We start from the raw sequence: 22,743 nt of genomic DNA on the forward strand, positions 1-22,743 counted from the left end.
ATGTGAAGACTGTACCATACTGCAGCATATAGTACAATATATAGTACAATTTTCAAATGTGTGCAATTATGGCCATTTTCACATAAAATAAATTAAACCAGTGGTCAAGGGTAGTGTTCTGGAAACCTGTTTGAAAACAGATATTTAAAAAAAAAAAAAAATTAAATACGATGCAAATCACAATGACGTGAAATAAATGTAAACACAAAATATTCTTTATTTTTTCGTCTTTAACTAAAGACTACACAGATTCACTGCTGTAGCTCTAAAAGGTATCTACATTTGCATTTTATTTACAGCCCATTTCTTGTCATCTTATTTACATTTTCAAAGAGAAGCATTTAGAAACACAGTGTTGAGAACAAACGAAAAGTCCAAATGAGTCCAAACATTTAGAAAAAAAGAAAAGCCTTACGATGCATGTCAATGCAATTAAACACATTGCATTTTTTTCTTCATTCATCATTGTTCTTTTTAAATACAGCGATATTGTCAGACAGATGTTTTCACTGCATTCAATGACAGTAAAATAAACCAGAATATGCTCGTCAATATTATACAGCTTGAAACAATTGATCTATTCATCTTGGTGACCATTCTCAAGTGATTTCCCCAAGAGTGACAGCAGGGGCAGATTCATAAACCAGATGCTAACGTGAAGCGCCAATGCACCATCATGTCCGACATATTAACACAATCCATCCAGAAATAGACACTCTTTGAAGTTCACGTATCCAGATGATGGGTTGACGTGCATTTCAACCTCTAAATGATGCACCTTCAGGCTTTAATGCATTTCAGGGAGCTTGCAGACCTTCACATTCAGAGCACTTACGACGTTGCCCCATGCTTGGGAGACCCTCGGGGCAAAGGCTGTTCACAAGGGTTGTCACCTTTCTTTACCACAATGTGTAGTGCTTGCAGCACTAAGTACATTTCTTAAAAAAAAAAAAAAGGAGTCTGAGTGCATGTTTAAGTAATGCGTTTTTTTTTTTTAAGCATTCATGCCGTTTTACGCTTGAAGCATTTATTTCACTGACAAACATGAGGATGTATACTCCTCTAAAAAACACAGCACTAAAATAAATACTGTCATTCTTAGGAATGGTCCATATGCAACTCTTTGTTTTCACCATGAAAACAAATTAATTGAATTGACCGATTTTCTGGACTTTATTCCATGTGTTGAAACACTAGGCATTGTTCAAGTACAACAATTAGCGAGGGACAAGTGTTCACATTTCTGTATGCTTTCACAATTTTTTTATACTGTTTTGTGAATGTTACCATGAAATAATGTGTTGCTTTCAAACTATATATATATATATATATATATATATATATATATATATATATATAAACAAAACAAAAACAAACTTCTTCATAGTCTCAGTAGCTCCCTTCCTAAACCTAGTGAGCTGCTTTGCTAGGCAGCAACCTAACAAGAATGAACCATCATAAGTGATTAATCTGGATCTCTGCATGGCACACAAATAACATAAGAGAATTGATTGTAATACAGTTAGCATGTTGCTACGCTATAAATGCACTATATTCTAATATGCATAATACATAGCACAGAAATATTGGATAAGAGTCCATATAATAGTAGTTCAGATAACTACTATTGATACTTTAAAGTAGTGAGTTAAATATACAAATATTTATAATCAACATCTCTCTCAAATTGTTGGCCATCTAGAATTTTTTGTACTTGTCTTCAAAACAAAGGACACATGCAACGCCGCCTTGAGACTAAATCTAACTGCCTACTGGAACATCTGTCTAGGTTTTCATATGCTGTCTAGGTAGTCAGCTCACTAGGTTTTGGAGCTAATATCTTTTAAACAGTGTTGTTTCATTTTCAAAAGTACCTTTCATCACATGTGGCTTACTATTTCCTATTTGTTTCTTAAATGTCTGTAAATTTTTCCAGAATTTCTAGACTTTGTTATTCTTTTCCCTTTCTATTCATGCTTTATGCCATTTGGTCAAAATTAGAAATTCAAATAATAATAAACAAAATAATGTTACCGGCAAGCCACCCCCAGTCCCAAAATATTACAAGACACCACGACAGGTTTTGAACATGAGATGGGTTTAGCTAGAAGTCTGAACTGGTAGTGGTGCACTGCAAACACCAATGTCCTTGTTTAAGTATGACACAGCCGGTGGGCTTTCAAGTATAAAAAGAAGCGATTAAAAGAGGTCTCTCCTTGGCTGAGGCGCAGGAAAAGGCAGAGTGGAGTGAAGCTCGTGAATAACAATCTGCTCGTCTGGCAGCAGGCTGAGCCAGTGAGCATAATGCATTACCAGCTTTCTTCCTATATTCCTTTGAGCAAACCCACAAACTTGAAGGCAGAACCGAAAAAAACTGCTGACACTGCCATATGCCGTCTTCTAGCAGCCACACTTAAGGGGCAAAGGGGGTTTAAGAATTACCAAAAGAGAGAAGGGCACTCTGCTGTTGTCGACAGTCGACACCATGTACATCATGTATTAAAAAAATAAGTCTGGCACAGTCAACATAAAAATAAAGTAACATAATATGGTCACAAACGCAACTTGTCTTTGGCAAGAAGTCCTGGACGCTGAGTCCGAGCATTGGTTCCCCTCGCGTTCATGTCACCTGCGACCCATCTCAGTCTGTCGCAAAAACTGGATGTTATTTACGTTGTCGGCCAACTCGGGGAACTGGTCGACTGATACTATGTAAAAGCCCTCGTAGCTCTGAACGCGTCCGGTACTCAGGAGCTGCTGCCTCTCCCCGTCCGTCCAAGCACGAGAACCCTCTTCACCATGCCGTAGCCGGTGTCGTTCACGAGCCCAGGCGGCCACGACGACCCTCTGACGGGCGAGCTCCAGCACACGGACCTTCTCTTCATCCTGGCTGCTGCCGTAGCGGATGTTGAGGCAGAGCATACCGTATTGTAGCTGGATGTCGGTTATGCGGCGCGAGCGACCGCCAAGGACGGTGTTGACCTGCGAGACAGTTACGTTCACACCCGTCTCTAGTGTGCGCTGGCCCACCGTCATGCCCAGCAGAGACAGATCGCCCTCTACTGGTCCCGATTTGACAAAGTAGTGCGTGTCCAAACCTGCGATGGTGAAGTGTAAATCCTGTAGGTAGGTGGCCTTGTCTAGGACCGCCGCTATCCGCCGCCCATCCTCGTTGGCCAGGCTAATGATGTCTGCAGTAACACGTCCCTCCCGGATGGCTACTTTCACACCTTTTCCGAAGAGCGAGGCCCCAGTGGCGAAGAGTGTGCGGAGAGGGGTTTGAGGGCAACCAGAATCACTCGACCCGTAGATCTGGTCGAACCGCTCCAACCGGACGAAAGACTTCAGCTGCCTCTGGACTTCACATTGTACCCCAAGAACGGACTGCAAGAAGACAAACAAAACCCTGTGAGTTTCCTGGCATCGGTTTAACATTGATCATGGTTGACTACTTTTATTGAGTGAATAAATTAAACGTATGATACCGCATCTTCAAAACAACATTCGCAATAACCGTTGGTCAGAGTGAGGATTGTGGTGGTACTGATTGAATGTGACACGTTGCATCTCGGCAAAACACTGTACATTGTAAATCCTTGCATATGATTTTCACATTCATTATGTTATCTCCTCCAGTAAGCAGGCATCATTGCGCCCACCGCCGTTGCTGCCGCTATTTCCTGGGAGTAAGTAACATTTCCTGATGGTTTGTGCAGGATGGGTGATCTCAGCGGGAAACTCATCCTACCCCCGCGTTCAGCTGCTCAACTTTCCCCTCAACCAAGAATCGTGCTGCTTCATTAACACTTCAAACATTTCACATTTCCTGATATAACTATGTAGCATAACTCATTCTATTTTATGTTCAGGTGTGAAGAAGTGTGGATCAGGGGATTTTTTTCTCTCCAAATGAGCTGATCTGACTCTTCAACTCTGGAATAACTTTGGTTTGTAGAGAGTAAATAGACTCTCTCTTTAGGCCAACAATAAAGTAGTGATAAGTCATGCTCTCCTTTAATGTGACTTGACGGGAAACCCTTGCCCCAAGAGAAGATTTAGATAACCATGAGGGACCTAAGGGTGCAGATGGATTGTACTAGTCCTAGAAATAGTTTCAGACTCCAGGGCACCTCTCCGGAAGAAGAAACAAAGTCCAGCTGAAGCTCTGGCACTGGCACAAAGTTCTTGGGTTATCTGATATGATTCCCTCAGAGCATATGTCCCTTTCTTTCCCTTTGCTTCATTTTTGCTCTCTGAGTGTCGCCCTTCACAATAGATTAAGTTACCGAACATGGAAAAAACAAAAGGGCTCTTCAATGACTCAGTTGTTTTTCCTAGACAGTGATGAGATTAAATGGACAGCTAATGGATTCTCCTGTACCTCACATGTTTCTCCTGATTAAAATTCCCTGGTAATCTCATATGCACATTCTCTAGGATTTCAGAAGATATCTCAGCATCGTCTCAAACTGTTGAAAACTTCAAGATAAAATTACTAGAGCTGCTATTCACATTGCATTTACAGTACTTGAAGCAAATATTTTAAGCATTTAATGAAATGCCTGCCTTAGAGGTATACTTCACACCGCACCACAATATGTTTGTTTACTCCACCAGCATTTTTATTCTGGTCACAGTTCAGAGGGCAAAATGAGATAAACGGATGGTGGGGGTTGTCTATGCTGCAACCTACCTATTTGACTTTTCTCTTACCAAAAAAATAATAATAAAATAAAAATATAATTCAAACAGTACTGGGTGGTTAGACAGCATGGAGGCCTATCAGCGCAGGGCTCTGATCAAAGTCAAAATCAATCTGCGGACATCCAGTGGATATCAGCCAGAACATTTACATCATTTCTCATCCACATAGGTCTTTAAGACCCTGGGAGTTTAAACTGCAAGGAGAAACGGAGTGATAAAAAGTCAGCGCTCACTATCCAGCTGTTGCTGGAAATTTCCAGAGCACTAAATCCATCACACTTAGTGTTAGAAGCAGCAGAACTCCTATCCAAAAACCTCCAACAAAATTAGAAAGTGCTGGCTGAGAGTAAGAACAAAGGACTGAGCAGGTGAATCTCAAAGCCAGAGCCAATATTTCACACCGAAATTCTAAATCTATATTCAATTATATTTTGTCAAAATGACAACAAAGTCTAACTTTGTCACCATTAATTCCATTGGGACAATTTCAGTATATGACAATTAATGACATCCTGGACAGGTAATGATATCCTGTTAATAAGAACTTGGAGAGAATGAATTGTCATGAACATAATGTCACACAAATTGTATTATAACCCATGTTCTTTATAAGACTATTTCAGTTGTTCTTCCGTGGGTACATGGTAGTAGGTTTATTAACAGTTGCAAAATATGGAATTTCAGCCAGAAAAAAAAAAAAATGGAGCAAAAATAGCTAGTAATGAATGGTCATTTCCTCTATGCCTTCAGATACTCTGCACTGCAGGTCTTGTAAATGTAACATGGACATTATGGAATAAACAACCCACTTTAGACTCTCAAAAGAGCAGCAGTACAGCTGCAAGGCCATTAGTAGATTTTTTTTTTTTTTTAATGCAGCTGCTGTAAAAGCCCATAAATGATCCCACAATTACATTGGCAAAAAGCAAATTGGTTGGCAATTAGAATTGTTTACTGCTCCCTAATAAAAGGGAAAAATCTGTGTGTGGGGTTGAGCTAGAGAGAGCTGATTTATGGGTAACTCAGTAGACTTGACTATGTAAAGGGCTGCGGGACACAGATTGTTCCTTTTTCGGTCTCACTTCGACAGTAAAATTTAATTCTCAGAGTAAACATTCGAAAGTTTTACGGTCACGTAAAGAATATAAAAAAACGGCATTTGAAATGGAAAATTCAAGCAAGGTTTTGGAATTGAATTAGGCTCTTTTGAGAGAAGCCTTGAAAGAGGTATTGGATACACTTCTGAGGTTCCCATAGGAGAGGAACCCTACGATGTACATGATAGAGTGGGAGTCTCCCTTGAGGGCTGAGATTGCTGCCCAACAGAGTCCATCGTTGCATCTCTGTATTGTGTCCAAGTTGATCTGAAGTCAGCTCACACCACTCCCAAAGAAACAAACCTTCGAGTGCGATTCTTTTAACTTTCCACAGGTTTTGAGAAGTGGTCACACTAGAAAAGTTTATTTCCCGCTCTGTTGATGGTTGGATCCAATGGCCACAAGTAACAGTTTTTATGTTTTGCATTGGTGTAGACCTTTTAAATACATGCTCTGGCAATTTAAACAGCTTTGTATGCAAGAGCACGCTACGAGAGGAGAATGTGTGCTCTTGATTAAATTAAAATGATTGGTTCCCAAAAGAGAATTCATTAGGACAAATCTGGTTTGATACCTTCTACAACAGAGATACTCCGTTGGGAGGTGAGTCTGTATGGCCTTCAAAACCAAACAGATGGTTTTCCCTCAAAACTAAACAACATTTAGGGTGTCTAAAACTTAAAAGTCCTTTTTTGGATACTTCAGTTCTCCTTGAATGCATGAAAGCCATATGAAACCTGCCAGGCTGACGGCTTCAAATAGCTCTATCACATTAGATTTCAAATCTCATATCTCAGCTGTCCTGAGGCTCACCCATGTCGCTCAGCCTCAAAAAGCCTTATTATAGAGCCTGATAGTTTGAGGTTGTGCTGCGTATACTGTTTGACACGTGGAATGGAAGTTCTTACCTTCTGGACTGGACTTAACATACAAGCCTTATTAGTTTTATACAGGCCCTAGAGGTGGGCAGTAAAAATTTTTTATAAAACACTATCAACACAATATATACAGTACAGACCAAAAGTTTGGACACAACTTCTCATTCAAATAGTTTTCTTTATTTTCATGACTATGAAAACTGTAGAGCCACACTGAAGGCATCAAGGGCTATTTGACCAAGGAGGAGAGTGATGGGGTTTCACACTTTTTTGTTATGTATATAATTCCATATATAATTCCACACGTGTTAATTCATAGTTCTGATGCCTTCAGTGTTAATCTACAATTTTCATAGTCATGAAAATAAAGAAAACTCTTTGAATGAGAAGGTGTGTCCAAACTTTTGGTCTGTACTGTATTTTCATTACCTTATCTGGATATTCAAAAAAATGGGTAATGCATTAAATGGTTGTTCTAATGGCTTGATAAAAATACAGTAAAATAATGCTACAATTTAAAATAACTTTTCTATTTTTAAATATTTTAAAATGTTATTTATTCCTGTGATTCCAGTAAAAGTTAAACTATTATCAATCTTAAAAACTGTGATAATACTGCTAAAAAGCTATTTAAAATAATTTTAAATAGAGTACGGCATTTCACATAGAAGGATATGCCAACTTCTCCAAAAGTATTTGACATGTCAGCTAGCAATAATACTTTAAAGCCCTATATACGCTTTATCTTCTCCAAAGAACCATTAGTTTGAGCCAGGACAGCTTAAGAGGTAAGGTGTCCTTAAGAACAGCCAAAAGAGCCATGTCCAACTGGCTTCTCAATTATTCAGATGGCTTAAAGAAGGCTCGATAATCAGTGCATGTCTGAGGCCGAGAAAACAGGGAGCACTGAGACAAAGAAGCAGAAAGATAGGGAAAGAGAGGGAGACAACATCTTTTAGAGGGCTAAAGAGTGTGAAAGACTGAGCTGAAATCAATGGCTGCTGCTGGAGGAAATTTGGAGTGAATTTCCCTAATGGCAGTCCTTGTAAAAGAGCTCTTTAGCTTGACCCCTTTCCCTTGGCTTGAGGAGCCAGAGCAGAGGCCACGCTTATTTGCACAAGGATCTGGGTTGATTGCTGTGAACACCTTTGGGAGGCGGCAAACTAAAAGGTCAAGGTACTGCAAATAACAGCTGAAGTTGGAGTCAAAAGCCAGGTGTGTTTTTAAAGAGGTGGACAAACAAAAAGACAAATTTGTTGGATAGATTACCTTGGTGCTATCCCACTCCTGAGTCTTCATCTGAGTGTGAATGAGCTCATAAGAAGGCTCCATGGTGTCCATGGCAGGTTTGTGGTAGCCAGGGATGACGTTGTATAGCTGGAAACCAAATGTCACTAGCCAGCTGTTAACATCTGTTGAAAGAGAAATGCTGCAATGAAATACACTTACAGCAGAGAAAAAGGTAACTGCAGCGCTCAGTGATAATGCCTGTATAATAATTTACTCTATTTGGGGTGAACTACACCACAAAAGTGTGATTCATTGCAAATCAGGACACATGCCAAGTGAGCTCCTTCTTGAAATAAGCTCCCGCAGTCATTACAGGCAACACTAGTTTCAGAGACTGGACTAAATATGATTAATCCTCTACAGGAAGTGGCACATCTCCAAAAAAAGATGATAGCATTTTGTCCACAAACAAAAATCACTAAAATTATATCCGGCATGTGAGAAAATCTAGGTTTGAGATCTGCTGGTTTGCTTGATAATCATACCTATTTCACGTCGTGACCATATGTGTCACCCTTTCTTTTATCAGAATATGTATTTTTATTTTTGTGCATATTCATAGGCATTAGCATGAATAGCGAATCATAGTATAATATACAGAGGGTCTGAAGCTTACCAGAATCGAACGGCCTTTTGATTTTTCCCTGCTGCATCAAATACATTAGTCATGGACAGAAGAGACATTGCTATAACAATGAAGTGCACACTGACGACTGCTCCTTTATTTAAGGCTGTGTCACTTGATAGAGTTGTTTTAAATATGAATTTGATTAAGGACAATGAAAGGACCCTTCTGCATTTCAGAGGAATGAAAATGTCAAGGCCATCGTTCATAAAAGGCTGACAGCCCACTCAAGTACATCTAATATCCAGCAGAATCTCTAGATTTCCTTATTCAAAGCTAGCTTTAATGATGTAGGCTACAGCCTAGCGGTTAGGTGTTTAGCTGAGCTTGGAATATGGGTGGTCCACAGTAATATTAGCATACATATTCTATATCCTTCTGAAAAAAAAAAAGGCATAAATGAGTACAGTAGCACATGCTAGTTTAGAAAAGGCTGGTTAGTTCTGGTATAGTTTGAGCACCAGTATGTGCTTATTTGCTTGGGAGCATAAAAAACAGATTTTCAAAAGAAAAATCATAAGAAACACAACAATGTTGCATTTTGGAGAATGGTATACAAAGCACAAAATAAGCAAGTAACCAGATATAGTATTTTGTAGTAGTGCTACATGAAAGGTAAAAAAAATAATTCTGAAAAACTATCACAAAGTTCACTTTTGCTGCATCCAAGGTAAGGGTTAGGGGTTGCTTCAGCACTCCAAATAAGCTCAGTGTATGAATATTGCATATGAATATTCAGAGAACAAGGGCTCATCTCACCACAAATCTTTTCGACAGGATACTCAAAAGAAAAACACAAAGGAACACACTAGAACAAGGCTGCTCTAACAAACAACCGATATTGTGATTTTATAGAGTTCATTTCCTTTGATAGCAAGGTCACAAACCAAGGCTTTGATTTCAGACAAAAAACAAGCACGCATTCACTGTTTTAGACAACAAATGTGACTATAATATTTTATTTTCTGCGATTTCACTTTCAAGTGGAAAGAAAGGGTGAATCAGCCCCTAGCTACTAGTTCCATGGACTTCTTTGTGTTATTTGTCTAACACTGGGGAGTATTCACTACTATTTACATCCTGCACAAGCTGGGGAAGCAAAGACTGATGGGATATTTCAGAGGAACAACCTGAATGAAGAACAAAGGGGACTTTGTTGTGCTGTCATTGCTCACAAGCAGTGTATGTGGAGGCAAGATCACCCCAAGCTGGGGCTGGGGCTGGGACGAGAGCCTGAAAAATAATCACTCTAGTGCAAAGATTCTTGGCACCAGGTGCTCATGGTGTTTTAGATGGCTGAAGGTAAAATGTAACACTTAAGTTATTTACAGGCTATTGAATTGCCCTCCCAGCCTTTTGCCTGAGGCACTTGGGATAGGCTTCCTCAGCCCTATGACCTTACACAGGACAAGCCATTTTTTGATAATAAATGTTAATAAAGAATGTTCACCTCAGTCTGTTCCAACACAATATTTATTATAAATTATTTGTTTACCTGTCATGTAGCACTTGGTTTCTTGGTTGTTGCTCAGTGGGTTGTTGTTCTTAAACATGTAGAGGTTGAAGGGCACAATGTTGTTGCTGTTGAGTCGCTTCCAAACATCATGGTCAGGAGTGGTCCATCGGCCTGCAAGAACATCGTAATCTCTGCGTCCCATGTGGACAAGCTTTGTAAGGGGCTCATAAAGGCCACTCTGATAGCCTATAACTAGCTGGAAACTTGGGTTGGAGTCCAAATACACTTCCCCAAAAGCTGTGTGCAGGATCTGTTTGATCATGAGACCGGCACCACTAAATACAGCCAACGGTGTACCAATGTTGTCACAGGCCACGTAGAACTCATCTCCACTGCTCAATTCCATAGCAAAGAGGTGGCCCTGAAGGTCATAGTAGAGTGAGGTGATCTCTGAGCTTGAGTGATTATACATGTGCGTGACTCTGGTGGGACTGGACAAGTCTGCGTAGAAGAATTGCAGATGGTGGCCTTGGCTGCTTCGACTGGACACTCTCCTGCCCAAGCCATCATACCGGTACTTGATGGTCCATCCGTTAACTTTGTTGTAGGCTTTAACAAGCAACCCAGCAGAGTTATACTCAAAGAAGTCATTGCCTCTCTGCCTGAGGAATCCATCCTCGTCCAACCGGTACTGCACGTCACCTAATCGAGTAATGCGGTCCCGAATGTCATAGCGTAGCGGTGTAAGTCTGGCACTATTACCAGGACTAAGGAGGTGCAGATTTCCATTCAGATCATAGCTGTAGCGCCAAAGAGGCTTGTCGTTGATGGACACCACCTGGAGTTGGCCATCGGCATCATACTCGTAGGCATAACGGGTGGTATTTGCATAGGGCCCCACTTTAAGCTCCTTGGCCACCACTCGCCCCATGTTGTCATACTGTACCATCATCCAGAACATAAGCGAACGGAAAATCTCATACTGCACCTCTTTAACTCGTCCATAGGCATCAAAGTGTTTGGTGTGAGTCATGACAGCTGTGGTAATGATCTGGTTAATGTCATAGTAGATGACTCCAAACTTGCCAAACTGCTCAGTTTTACCTGACACGTCATCGTAGCGATATAGGTCAATAGGCAAGGGGGTTTCATTGATGACGGCTTGCATGCTGGTGACTCGGAAGCTGTTGTCATAGTTGTAGTCAAACCGAGCATTCACCATGCCCTCCTCACTGAAACGAAAGATTTGTCTGTCGATGAGTGGTCCGATCTGCCGGTAGCGTATGGTACATGCAAAGCCTTCACTTTGAAGCCCCACCATTTTCAGCATGCCTGCAGATTCATCGTAAGAAAAGGCAATCCGTGTTGTATCATAAAGGATTTCCAGCAGGCGGGAGAGTTTCCCATACTTGTAAATGACTCTACGCCCCGTTCCTTGGTGGATGGTTTGCAGGAGCAGTCCATCTTCGCTGTAATCTTGCAAAACTGTGGCGTTGCCCTCAGGTGGCTTGTATGTGTTTCTGTAATAGCCGATGGAACGGGTGGTCTCCAAGGTCTGTCTGGCTACATTGGGCATTGTTACTGAAGAGAGGCGATCGTTCTTGTCAAACTCGAAGATGTATTGTCGCTGACTGTATAGCAGAAGCACCATGGACTGCCAAAGAAAAATGACAGAATTATGCTCAGTAAGCAGATTTAATGGAGCATAGTAATTCCCAACACATTCCTAGAGCACTTCAAACAGTTAAATGTGTAATTCTCCACCCAGTGAAAGTGAAGGTCACTAAGTACCCAGGAGTCACATTGCATCACATGACTAGCTGCACAACAAACCATAGGGTGTCACAGAATCGCTTCAGGGTGCATAAAAATTACAAATATGCTGCTCTACAACACTGACTGAAAAATGAAGAAGGGCAAAATCTCATTTAATGAGGATTAAGTCATCATACCCCCCTCCCCTGATACCATTTTTAATAATGTCAACTTATATGGAGGTCAGTGGGAGGATATTCTGGAGTTTATATTTTAACAGGAAACAGATCTTCTTCATCTTCTTTTTTTTCTACTTTGAAGTTATTGATCTTACCAGCACATGGCCATTTTAGAATGGCTAGAAACATTAAATAGAGCTTACAATCAATACTTTTAAACCCATGTATTGGGATGTCAGATTTTCAATGTACTAAACAGCTGCCATTTTCGAATTACACGGTAAGGTCTTGCATTTCTCAGATATTGGTTCTATTTAACAAGACAGTGACATTTTACTTTTTTTTTTTCAGTGATATTTTAGGAACAAGTTCGTTGTCAGGCTGCATGCAATAACACATAACATTAAACAGGGATCATTGCTAAAGCACATAATGTTAAAGCTTATTAATGTAACAAATTAACAGGGTTCAACAGAGATCTAGCAATTATTTTTCAACCTGATAATTTTCCAGATAAAGATACTTACTTTTTCAAGGTAGGTGTAGCTCCATGACTTTCCATCTGCAAATGTCTTTGAGGTGATTCTCCCATTTGGGTCATATTCCATTCGGACTGACATAGTGCCCCTTTGGATGCCTGCGATGTGGCCACCTGGTGAGTAGGTGACGTTGACACCATTTAGCCGACTACTTGGAGCCCACAAAGTGGGTCTTCCTGCTTGGTCATAGTGAATCCTCAAGGTGAACTTCCTGTGGTCATCATAGACTTTCTCAGTCCTGGTTACTCGGTCAAAATCCATGGATAACAAGTTCCTGTTATGAACCTATACCATAAAAAGGAAGATAGGCAGATTAGGCCTCTGAATTCAACACATGGACTTCAACAACAGTCTTCTCTGAAACTCAAGTTATGTTTTACTCTAATTATTTGTTTACTGCATACCTCTAGAGGCCACAAGCTTTTTAATTGACTGATTTCATTGTTTGCTGCATGTTAAAATGAAAAGAATGAGAGAAGCTCTCAGTATAAATATCTGTCTTTTGAAGAAGGAATTATTGAGGGGTAGATAACTTCCATTGTATTTGAAGCAAGAGGAAAACAATAGCACTTGATGTGTATATGAAGTTCAAAGCCCAGTACATTGTTTGAATGATGTCATATTGAGTTTTGGGCTCAGTCCGAATGTGTAGAGCCCTCTGACCCCAGAACATGCTGAGATCAGAGCTGAGAACCAGTCCTACATGGCTAGTAATCCCAAAAGCACACACAGGTCAAAGCGGGAGGGGTGGGATTTAAGGATTTAGAGGCCTTAATACCTTCAACCCTTTGCACAATGCACTAGAATCTTTATTGCTGTGATGTGAATTTTGGTATTGGTGGATAATAAATGGGGTAACCAGCTAGACCTAACTCAATATCAACATTGTATTAGCTGCTGGCTTGCTGTTGAGAATTACAATGCAAAAATAAATAGCACTCTACATGGTAACCTGAAAGTACTATGAAATCGGCTAAGATATTTACGAACAATTTTCATTATCTGGCATGAATTCAAACTCAAAATTTGCTGTGAAACTTATATTTTTTCCAAGCAAACCACTTTGTTGTATTATGTTTACAGGGTTGAATGAGTACTGACTAAACAACCATCTGGAAGTTTGGGCCAAACAGTCTTTGAAATGCATTATAATTAAACACTAATTTCCCCATATCTCTTATCAGTGTAATGTGTCCTTAATTGATCTTGGTTTTTATCATCAGGTACTCAGGAACCTGGCTTGGCTCACTGCTGGCAAGGCTTAACAGAGTCTTAAAGTGATTTTGCGAGTTGTTGTTGGCTTTGGTCCAGTGGTATGGTGGAAGGGGGGAAGAACAGCAAGCAAGAGCTTTCGCTCTCTCTCTCCTCCTCGTGGGCATGCTGGGAGCTCTCATCTGTGAAGGGACAATTACACTGGGGCCAATTAATGTCACTAATACCTAATTGAGAGGATTATTTTACATTAAAAGCAAGCAGCTCATGAATAGGAGAATTCCCGGTGGGGGTGACAGAACAAAGAGGTTGACAGAATAAAAGGGCAGATATTTTTCCCTCCCCACTTCTTTAAGCCTCACCCACCAACTGATGAACATGGCCCCTATTTCTCTTACTCTCACTTTTTCAAATACAGCCTGACTCTTTGATCTGAAGATACAAAGATTGAAAACTTACTCAAACCATTGATCCTCCATCCATCCATCCAATTAAACAGTTATTATTTCTGCTTTTTTTTTTGGTTACATAATTCACTTAAGTGTTATTTACTAGACGTTCCAGGGCATCAAAAAGCCAAACTTTTGTCAAGGGACAATTTGCCCAGAGTAGGATGACAGGGGACTGAAGCGATAGGTTTGAAGAAAAAATTAAAGAGAGAATGAAAGTGAAGGCTGGATGCTCATGCCAGGCTCTGGTTGAGCAGAGGACCAATGGGCTGGAAAAAAAAGCTCTTTTGGCAGTGAGATCCTGGGTCTCTGGAGAATGGAAACCCACTCAAGGGGAATGTCTTAAATTGGACATTCCTTTAAATGGACTAAGCTTTAGGAAAGTAGATATATGGTGGGAGGAAGGAGATTGGACTTGGGTAGAGTGGGGAAACAGGTGGTTTGAGAGTGTCTAAAACTCCCCAAAAAGGACATCAAGACTAAAAGTACTACTTCTTACACTAAACCATATTATTCCACATGTCACCTAAGACACATTTCAACAGTATCTACAAATATTTTTGTATGAGACTCATTTTGACACTCAAACGAAAATCACAAACAGCAAGTTGCCCAAAAGTTATCATTCAAAAGATTGGGGTTAGTAAGATGAATAAAATATTAGCATTAATTCAGGTAGAGTGCATTGAATTGATCAAAAGTGACAGATAAAAGTAATCTACAATGTTTAAAAGATTTCTGTTTCAACCCTCCATTCATCAATTCCTGAAAAAAGTACTGTTGTTTCCATAAAAATATTAAGCATTACTAATATTCAACATTAATAATAATAATAAGAAACAGGTTACATGTGCTATTCCCTTTCACTGTACAGAAAAAAGCAGCATGGACATTCTGTAAAACATCTCCTTTAGTTGTTCACTGAAGAATTGACAGAATTGTCATTTTTGGGTGAGCTAACCTTTATAGTTGATGTTTTGCTGACTGAAATTCCAGAAAGGTTATCGTATAATTCACACACTGTATTGGGGAATGTTAGACAGACACTTGCCATGTTTCTCCCTCCCTTCTTTGACAGCCGGATGAAATTTTGCATGCTCTGCTGATCAAAATACAACTACTTTGAGATTACCCGACTGGTTGTCAAACAAACAATGATTAAAACTGGGAACAAACGATAACACTTTTTTTTTCATAACTCGGCTAATTATGAGAATATCTTAGGACTGTCACTAATGCACTTTTGTTAATGAATATACAACTTGTAAGTAGCGTTTGTTTTGATAAATCACCATCAATAATTCAAATTTCCCATTCCGTATTCGAAAAGTCAACAAATCTGTCAAACAGCATTTGATATTCTTCTCCACTGTCATAAAAAATGTATTCAAGTTTTTGTTCTTCAAATCCAATATTTGCTCGTCGCTTTGCCAATCATTTATAATTTCCCCCATCCGCTGCTGTGGTAAGAACTGTAATCTTGTTTGCTCAGTGCGATTTGTCTCTTCCTTCAGTAAACACACTTGCCCACGTGTTGGTTTTGTTTGTTTGGAGGCAGTATAGGACACCGTTCTAATAATGTAAAGCAAACATTTAGAGAACTGTCAGTCGAGGCCTTGCGTTTAAGCCTTCAGTGGTTTTTGAGATTTGAGCTCGCTCTGAGGGGACAATTTACACTACTATTTTTCCAGAGCCCCGTTGTTGTCAGGAGATGTGGTTGCTATGGAGACAAGAATAATTTTGGCGGCCTGGCAGCTGTTCTTGATGATGTGTAGTAGCCGATGTGATGGACATGTGACCACAGTAATGCTTCAGGCTGCTAGTGACCCACATTTCTACTAGGGCTGGGTATCACCAACTACATCTTCATTCAAAACACACTGCAATATAAATCAAATGATTCAATGGATCACTATGCATCACAATATTGTAATTTGCTAGTCGTTTAGCTTCTGGTTTGTGAGACGCCTCATAGAAGCTTTGTTAACTGAACTGTGGGAAAGATTACGAATGCACACATTAAAAGTCATTGATATACTGTATGGTTAAAATCACTGTAATATAATTTTCCTAAAGAGTCATTGTAATACGCTATATGCTTTTGTAAATGTGTCCATTCAAATCTCTTTCTGATCTGCCCTTAATTCTCTTGGCTTCATGTCAGCTTGACAAACATCCTCAAAGCCAGCAGCTTCACCACTCAAACACCACACACACACACACACACACACACACAGGTAATATAACTTGACGTCACTCAAATATGCTCAATGACCTCAGAACAGATTATAGAACAGAACAGATATATATATATATATATAGACACACACACATATATATTACTGCTGTTAATTGATTAAAAAAAAAACTAATTAAATGGCACTTCATTTATGAAATCCCACCTAACATTAAAGTTTTTAAATATACTTTTATATTGCAATAATTTCACATTAGAGCTTCAAATTAATGTAAAAACTGATACCAGTGCTACTGATGTCTCTATAAAAATGTTTTCCCCCTAATATTTAACCATTGACTACAGCTATCCAACATTAATGTAAAATTGAGAGCTATCAATTTGAACATTTATTAGAATAAAAAAAAAAAGTGAACTTAAAACGATCTTCACATAAAGCAAGTAATAAATGTCATATGTACCTGTGCCCTTCAGCAGCAATATACAGACATTGAAATTTAAGTTATGAAACACTTAATTCTAAATTAAATATAGATGAATCCTTTTAGATGATAGATGATAGATGATTTCCTCTTTTTCTTTTGTTCTTTGATTGAAAGACATCACAGCAGCTGGATATTAGGTTGTTTTGGCTGCTATTTCTTTAAGAGCTGCCGCTGCTGACAGTGACGCAGATCTGACATACATTACATTTTCTCTTTTCATTCATTCAACTCTTTTTACCTTTTCTGACCCACTTCAGGTCTTATAGTCATTACTAATTAACTGACGAGATCAATCAAGGATATTAGATGAGGTAGACAGTGCTGGGCTGCTCCAGGAGTTTTGAAAACATTTCGGAGATATGTTCTTAAATGTGACTCATATAAAATATATTACATGCATGCAGAGTTTTAAGGTAGCTTTAATTGCCTTTTTGGTAACTTCATGACTTAACTGACCACAACATTACATGCACATAGTTTATTTCGCACTTTGATATTAAATGATACAGGCTACAGTGTGCGGCGGCATGCTCTGTAAGCACAGTACCATTTCTGAGCTCATTTCCAGTTTGATGTGGTTAAAAAAAAAAACTTCTGTGACTGAGTAAATGCACTTCGTGTCACAGAAACCACAGTTTTGAGTGGGGTGGCCAAGCCTAGCTCTGCCCCTGCGTTAAATGCGTTAAATATTTCTAATGTTTTCAACTGAAAAAATAAATTGCCTGCGTTTAATGCAGTAATTTTGAGTGCTGTAAAACGATTAATTGTGATTAATCACATCTAAAGTAAAAGTTTTAAAAAACTAATATTCATTTTCACTGAATTTTCTGTATCATTACTTCAGTTTTCAGTGTCACAAGTTCATTCAAAAAACTTAATCTGCTCATTTGATGCTCAAGAAATATTTATTATTATTATTACTGATAAAAACAGTTGTATTTGAACATAAATTCTGCATTTTTTCTCAGGATTCTTTCAGTAACAAAGTTCAGAAGAACGCATTTATATGAAATAGAAATCATTTGTGGCATCATAAATGTCTTAATTATACATTTTGATAAATTTAATGCATTCTTGCTGAATAAAAACATTAATCTGTAAAATCCTACTGACCTCAAACTTTTAAATGGTAGTCTGTACATGCACATATATCATCTTGCAAAAGCTGTGAGGTGGTCCCATTACTGGCAGCAAAAGAAATATGAAGACATCAGATGCTGTCTGAGGAAACCCTCAGGGTTTTGATCACGAGAGAGTCAACCCTGCCCTAGGCACTGACCTCAGCCCTCAGGGTCGTAGAGACACGGCTGGTGAATGATGGATCGACCGCTGAGACACATACAAGCGCTCACATGTGCAAACTGACCTTGGAAGACAGCTACTTGACCGGTAAGGCCTGGCTAGACTCTACGGGGCAGCCATAATAAGAGTGATCAGTCTAAAGGACAGGCGCAGCGTGTGTGACTCCGAGACTGATGAGAAGAAGCAGTAGAGATTATAATCGAGAAGCAATTACTGCAAGTACAGGGGCCTTGATGCTCAGATGAGCTGCTATGTGGAGGTGTGAATGCGAGGTATGGAACTGTGCCTGCGTAAAATTAACTCGGGATGAACAGATGACAACGTTGAGGTAACGCTGGGGTCTGTTCACAATTACATGACTATGTGAGGCTCTGATGACAGGTAGGCTGTGGAGTTAGACTCTCGAAAAACAATGATAGTTTTTATATAATGAATAGAATAAAATACAAATGCAAAATGTAAGATGTAAAAGATTAGGCAACAGCAAGAATAAACAGTTTAAAATATCAGGTATTTGAGCAAAAGTAATGCTATGCATGTTTACTGATATTTCTTATTTGATCCAAAAAGCTTTTAAAGATGGCTTAGTGGTTAGAGCGTTTGACTCCTAACCCTAAGGTTGTTGGTTCGAGTCTCGGGCTGGCAATACCATGACTTAGGTGCCCTTGAACAAGCCACTGATCCCCCAACTGCTTCCAGGGCGCTGCAGCATAAAAAATGGCTGCCCACTGGGAGTGTGTGTGTGTTCACTGCTGTGTGTGTGTGGACTTTGGATGGGTTTAATGCAGAGCACAAATTTTGAGTATGGGTCACCATACTTGGCTGTATGTCACTTCACTTCACCATACTTTCAGAGTACATTGACAATGTAAGTTCTTACATTAACATGTAAAACAAATTCTTTCTGAATTTTATCACATTAGATATTCTAGGAATTCTTTCTGAATTTTATCACATTAGACCATAATTAGATACCTCTATTTACAAGATTAGGTGTTTTAGGGTATAAAAGCATCTTCTAAATGACTAAATAGCCTGTCAACAGTATAAAGAGTAGCTTATGAATTAATCTCAAACAATTTAGCCTTGGATGTGTTGCCAGTGGGCTTCATAGCTCTCATAATTCCTTCTTAAATTTGTCTAAAACACATGCTGTCTAATAACATTTTCCAGTGACAGGAAAGAACTGCCAGCTTTTAGAAATAATTTGAAGCTGGAATTCATGTAGTAAATAAGAGAAAAAAAATTCATATGCAGCAGCATTAAATGTGGAAGAAAAGTCTGTGACGTTCTTACCCTGAGTCTGCGTCCATACACTGTGACCTGTCCCCGTGCCTGTTCTTTCCGTTGTCTCCATTCGACCAGGTTGAGTCCGTTGTCGATGGGCAGAGTGACATTTCTCTTGCTTATGGTCGGGTTGACTGTTCCTGACAGCAGGTGAGGCTCCGTGTGAAGAGACACTTCCATACCATTGGCCAATACCAGACGCAAGGAGCCATCCAGACCAATGTAGTAACTGTTTTTGACTTGATCTACAATGTAAAGACAAACAATCTAGTCTCACAAACTAATTGTGGAATTATTACCCAACACTGAATCATAAATGAAAAATGTGTTTTCATCTACTTACTCACTCAATGCAAGTATCAGTAAAAGCTGACAGGATTTTACAGACTATGACTAATCTCCACCCTTCATTGGTTACATTCTGTATTTCGCTCAAAATGGCAGCCGAATTCATGACACCACTGTTTGTTGAACACGACCAGGCAGACAGTGAAACAATGATGATTCAAAGCCTAGTTAGTCTTTGAGTTGCCCTCAGAAGACCAAAAGAGAGAGAGTGAAAGAGAGGCAGAAAACTATAACAGTTGAAGCCGTCTGCCTGTGGCAACTGAGATGCAACTAAATCTGAAACTGTCTGTCTTCATCCCCAGGTGGTCTCACTAAGCGCTTTGGAGGGACACAGAAGATGGAAGACAGTTAAAGAGAAAAAGGGGTTGAACCTGAGAGAAATCCAGAGCGAAGACAGCGAATGGGAGAGAGACTGTTAACAAGAATGACGTACCAAATGAGAAGATGTCAGTGAGTGCTTTGATGAAACTCATTACTAGTCAAAGGGAATTAATGACGCAGCAAAAGCAATGCAGACAGCAGCCATACAGACAAGCTAGCATGTGAAGCTGACATGTAGCTAGTGGAAACTCACCTGTTAAAAACAAACTTAATTATATTAAAATTAAATACAGTGAAAGTCAGCGTTTGTGACAGAAAACAGTCCTTTTACAGATAACCAAATCAGATGCTGTCTGAGGAAACCTGAGGATAAACAAATCATTTAACAGCCATCTTGCTAATACCCTCAGGTGGCTAAGTTTTACCTGCACCTACAGTACATCTACTTTATTAGGAATAACACAGATTATTATTATCTTTATCAATTAAAATGTTACATCTTTCAAGTATAAATAAGTAATTGAGACTATATCTCACAATTTTGCGACTGTATTTCTCATAAACAGCTTTCATTGTCACAATGACGTTATATCTCATAATTGCAACTTTGTTTATAGCAAAAAAAGTAATTATGACTATTTCTAGCAAAGGCAACTTCAGCTAACTACAACTACCACATTTATATCTAAAGATATGAATGTTAATATTTTAAACTTTATCTCAAAATGTATTTTATTTTGTTAGAAACAGTCTTCAATAAAATTCAGATATCATATCTGATAACAATGACATCTTAAATTTAGTGTCTTTATCTCAAATCATTCTAAACAACATAATAGGCTTGCTTTTAATTGAAAGGCAGGACTTTCAACTCCCATGAGTTGTCCGTTTCGTCCTCTATACTATCTTTGAAGATGAACAAAGTTGTGCATAAATTGGGTCATAGCAATGTCAAATGTATAAGCAGCTCTTGCATATTTATCTTTTTGATGGCTTATTCAGGTAAATAATATTGGTGCCCTGAAAAAAACCTCTGACTGAATGACCTGGAAATCGAACACATGCTCACTCAACCTTGGAAAGTCAATAAACAGCACAAGGTCACAACCTCCGTGAAATGCATATCCAGACTCTGTGTTGGAGCTAAAGCCAAACTGGTTTCCGTTTACAAAGCAGACAATGGTGAATTAATTAGCAGCAAAGCGTTTGGCAGTAAGCCCTCTTTCTCTCTCTCTCTCTCTTTCTCCAGCAGGTGTCCAGGACAAGGTCACCATGCGTAGGTGACCATTAGTTTAGTCTAGGATAAGAACATCAGCAGAACTTTACGCCCTCTACCTCTTCTCTCAGAAGCAGTCGTGGGTGAACCAATTGAAGCCTAGGGGAGGAGGACAGCCCTTCAAATCAAACGCTCACAGGAGCGCAGAAAAATCTTTACAGTTTCTGAGGAAATAGAGCAGGGTACAGGGAGTTCAAAGCTATTTATTGGGAATCGATGGAGCGCTTGGTTAGGTGAAAAACAGGATATCCAAATGCCAAAGTATGCAAGGAAAATCACAAGCTAGAATGGCGGCCCCTGACCCCGACCACACCCCTAAGTCTCGAGGGCCAAAGTGATTAAGATTTGGTTTTCTAAGATGGACAGGAAAAGCAGGAGCTTGGTGAAAATGGGAGACTGGAACAAACAAAAGTGTTGGACAGGAAATCAATAAGGACTTCTTTCTTCGTGAGTGGGCGGTCTTGCGATTTTAGAGAAAATACAAACACTCATGCCTCTATTGATTTCATTGCTTCCCACAAACATATCAATTCTGCCTCACAGTTATTTTACTTTATGTACAGCTACTAAGTTTCTAGTATGTAAGAAAAGAAAGGAAGTAATTACTTTTGGGTGACCTGTTCCTTCGTTTCTTTATGTAATAATTTGTATAATGTGATATTTGGAAGAATCCTCTTTAAAAAAAAAAAAAAATTATTCGGTAATAATCTCCCCCTCTAATGAGCTTTTGACTCATGTACCACTATGACTGATGCTACATTTACACAACAACGATGTAGTCAAAAATTGAAACGTTTTTCCCTTGCGTTTTTAAAAAGTTTCAAGTATACACAACAACGTTTTCAAAACAATTCGCATTTACACATATCCGTGAAAACGGCCCAAAACGCTGTATTATGTATACCAGGCCAGTAGTTGGCACTGTTACCTTGTTAATAAACAGTACCTGTAGGGAAGTGACGATTATATGTTGAATATAACGCGTTTTCGCTGTTGGTTGTAATATTCGTGAAGTAAATCCACACTTTGCTGAAGTGTTAGCAAACTCTTGAGCAGCTACAAAAGTAACATGATGTACTCTGCCATTGATGTGTATGATAGTTCATGCTTGCCTTTAAAATCGACATGTACTGTGCATGTTTACAGTACATACCTAACACATACTACGTCACCATTTTCGGTAGCACTTTATTTTACAGTCCTGTTCCTCATGTACATACTATGTACTTATTATAGTAATTACAATAACTATGTAATAACTACATACTAACCCTGAACCTACCCCTAAACCTAACACTACCCCATGTAGTTACCTTGTATTACCAGAACTTTCTTAGATAAAT

General features: G+C 39.2%; 1 protein-coding gene across 7 annotated transcripts in view; it reads right to left on the minus strand.

Annotated features, from left to right (window-relative positions):
* Positions 1 to 1,319: 1,319 nt before the first annotated feature.
* Positions 1,320 to 22,743, minus strand: part of LOC127972817 (teneurin-4) — a 205,920-nt gene continuing 184,496 nt past the window's right edge. For all 7 annotated transcript variants that reach the window (XM_052576618.1, XM_052576621.1, XM_052576624.1 and 4 more), the window contains 5 exons: positions 19,465 to 19,700; positions 12,512 to 12,808; positions 10,090 to 11,704; positions 7,949 to 8,091; positions 1,320 to 3,384 (listed from right to left, as the gene is read on the minus strand). In XM_052576618.1, coding sequence (XP_052432578.1) covers positions 2,626 to 3,384; positions 7,949 to 8,091; positions 10,090 to 11,704; positions 12,512 to 12,808; positions 19,465 to 19,700 — 3,050 coding nt within the window. In that variant the 3' untranslated portion in view covers positions 1,320 to 2,625. The remainder of the gene's footprint in view (positions 3,385 to 7,948; positions 8,092 to 10,089; positions 11,705 to 12,511; positions 12,809 to 19,464; positions 19,701 to 22,743) is intronic.

This window comes from Carassius gibelio, chromosome B15, assembly GCF_023724105.1.
Source record: "Carassius gibelio isolate Cgi1373 ecotype wild population from Czech Republic chromosome B15, carGib1.2-hapl.c, whole genome shotgun sequence".
NCBI classification, from domain to species: Eukaryota; Metazoa; Chordata; class Actinopteri; order Cypriniformes; family Cyprinidae; genus Carassius; species Carassius gibelio.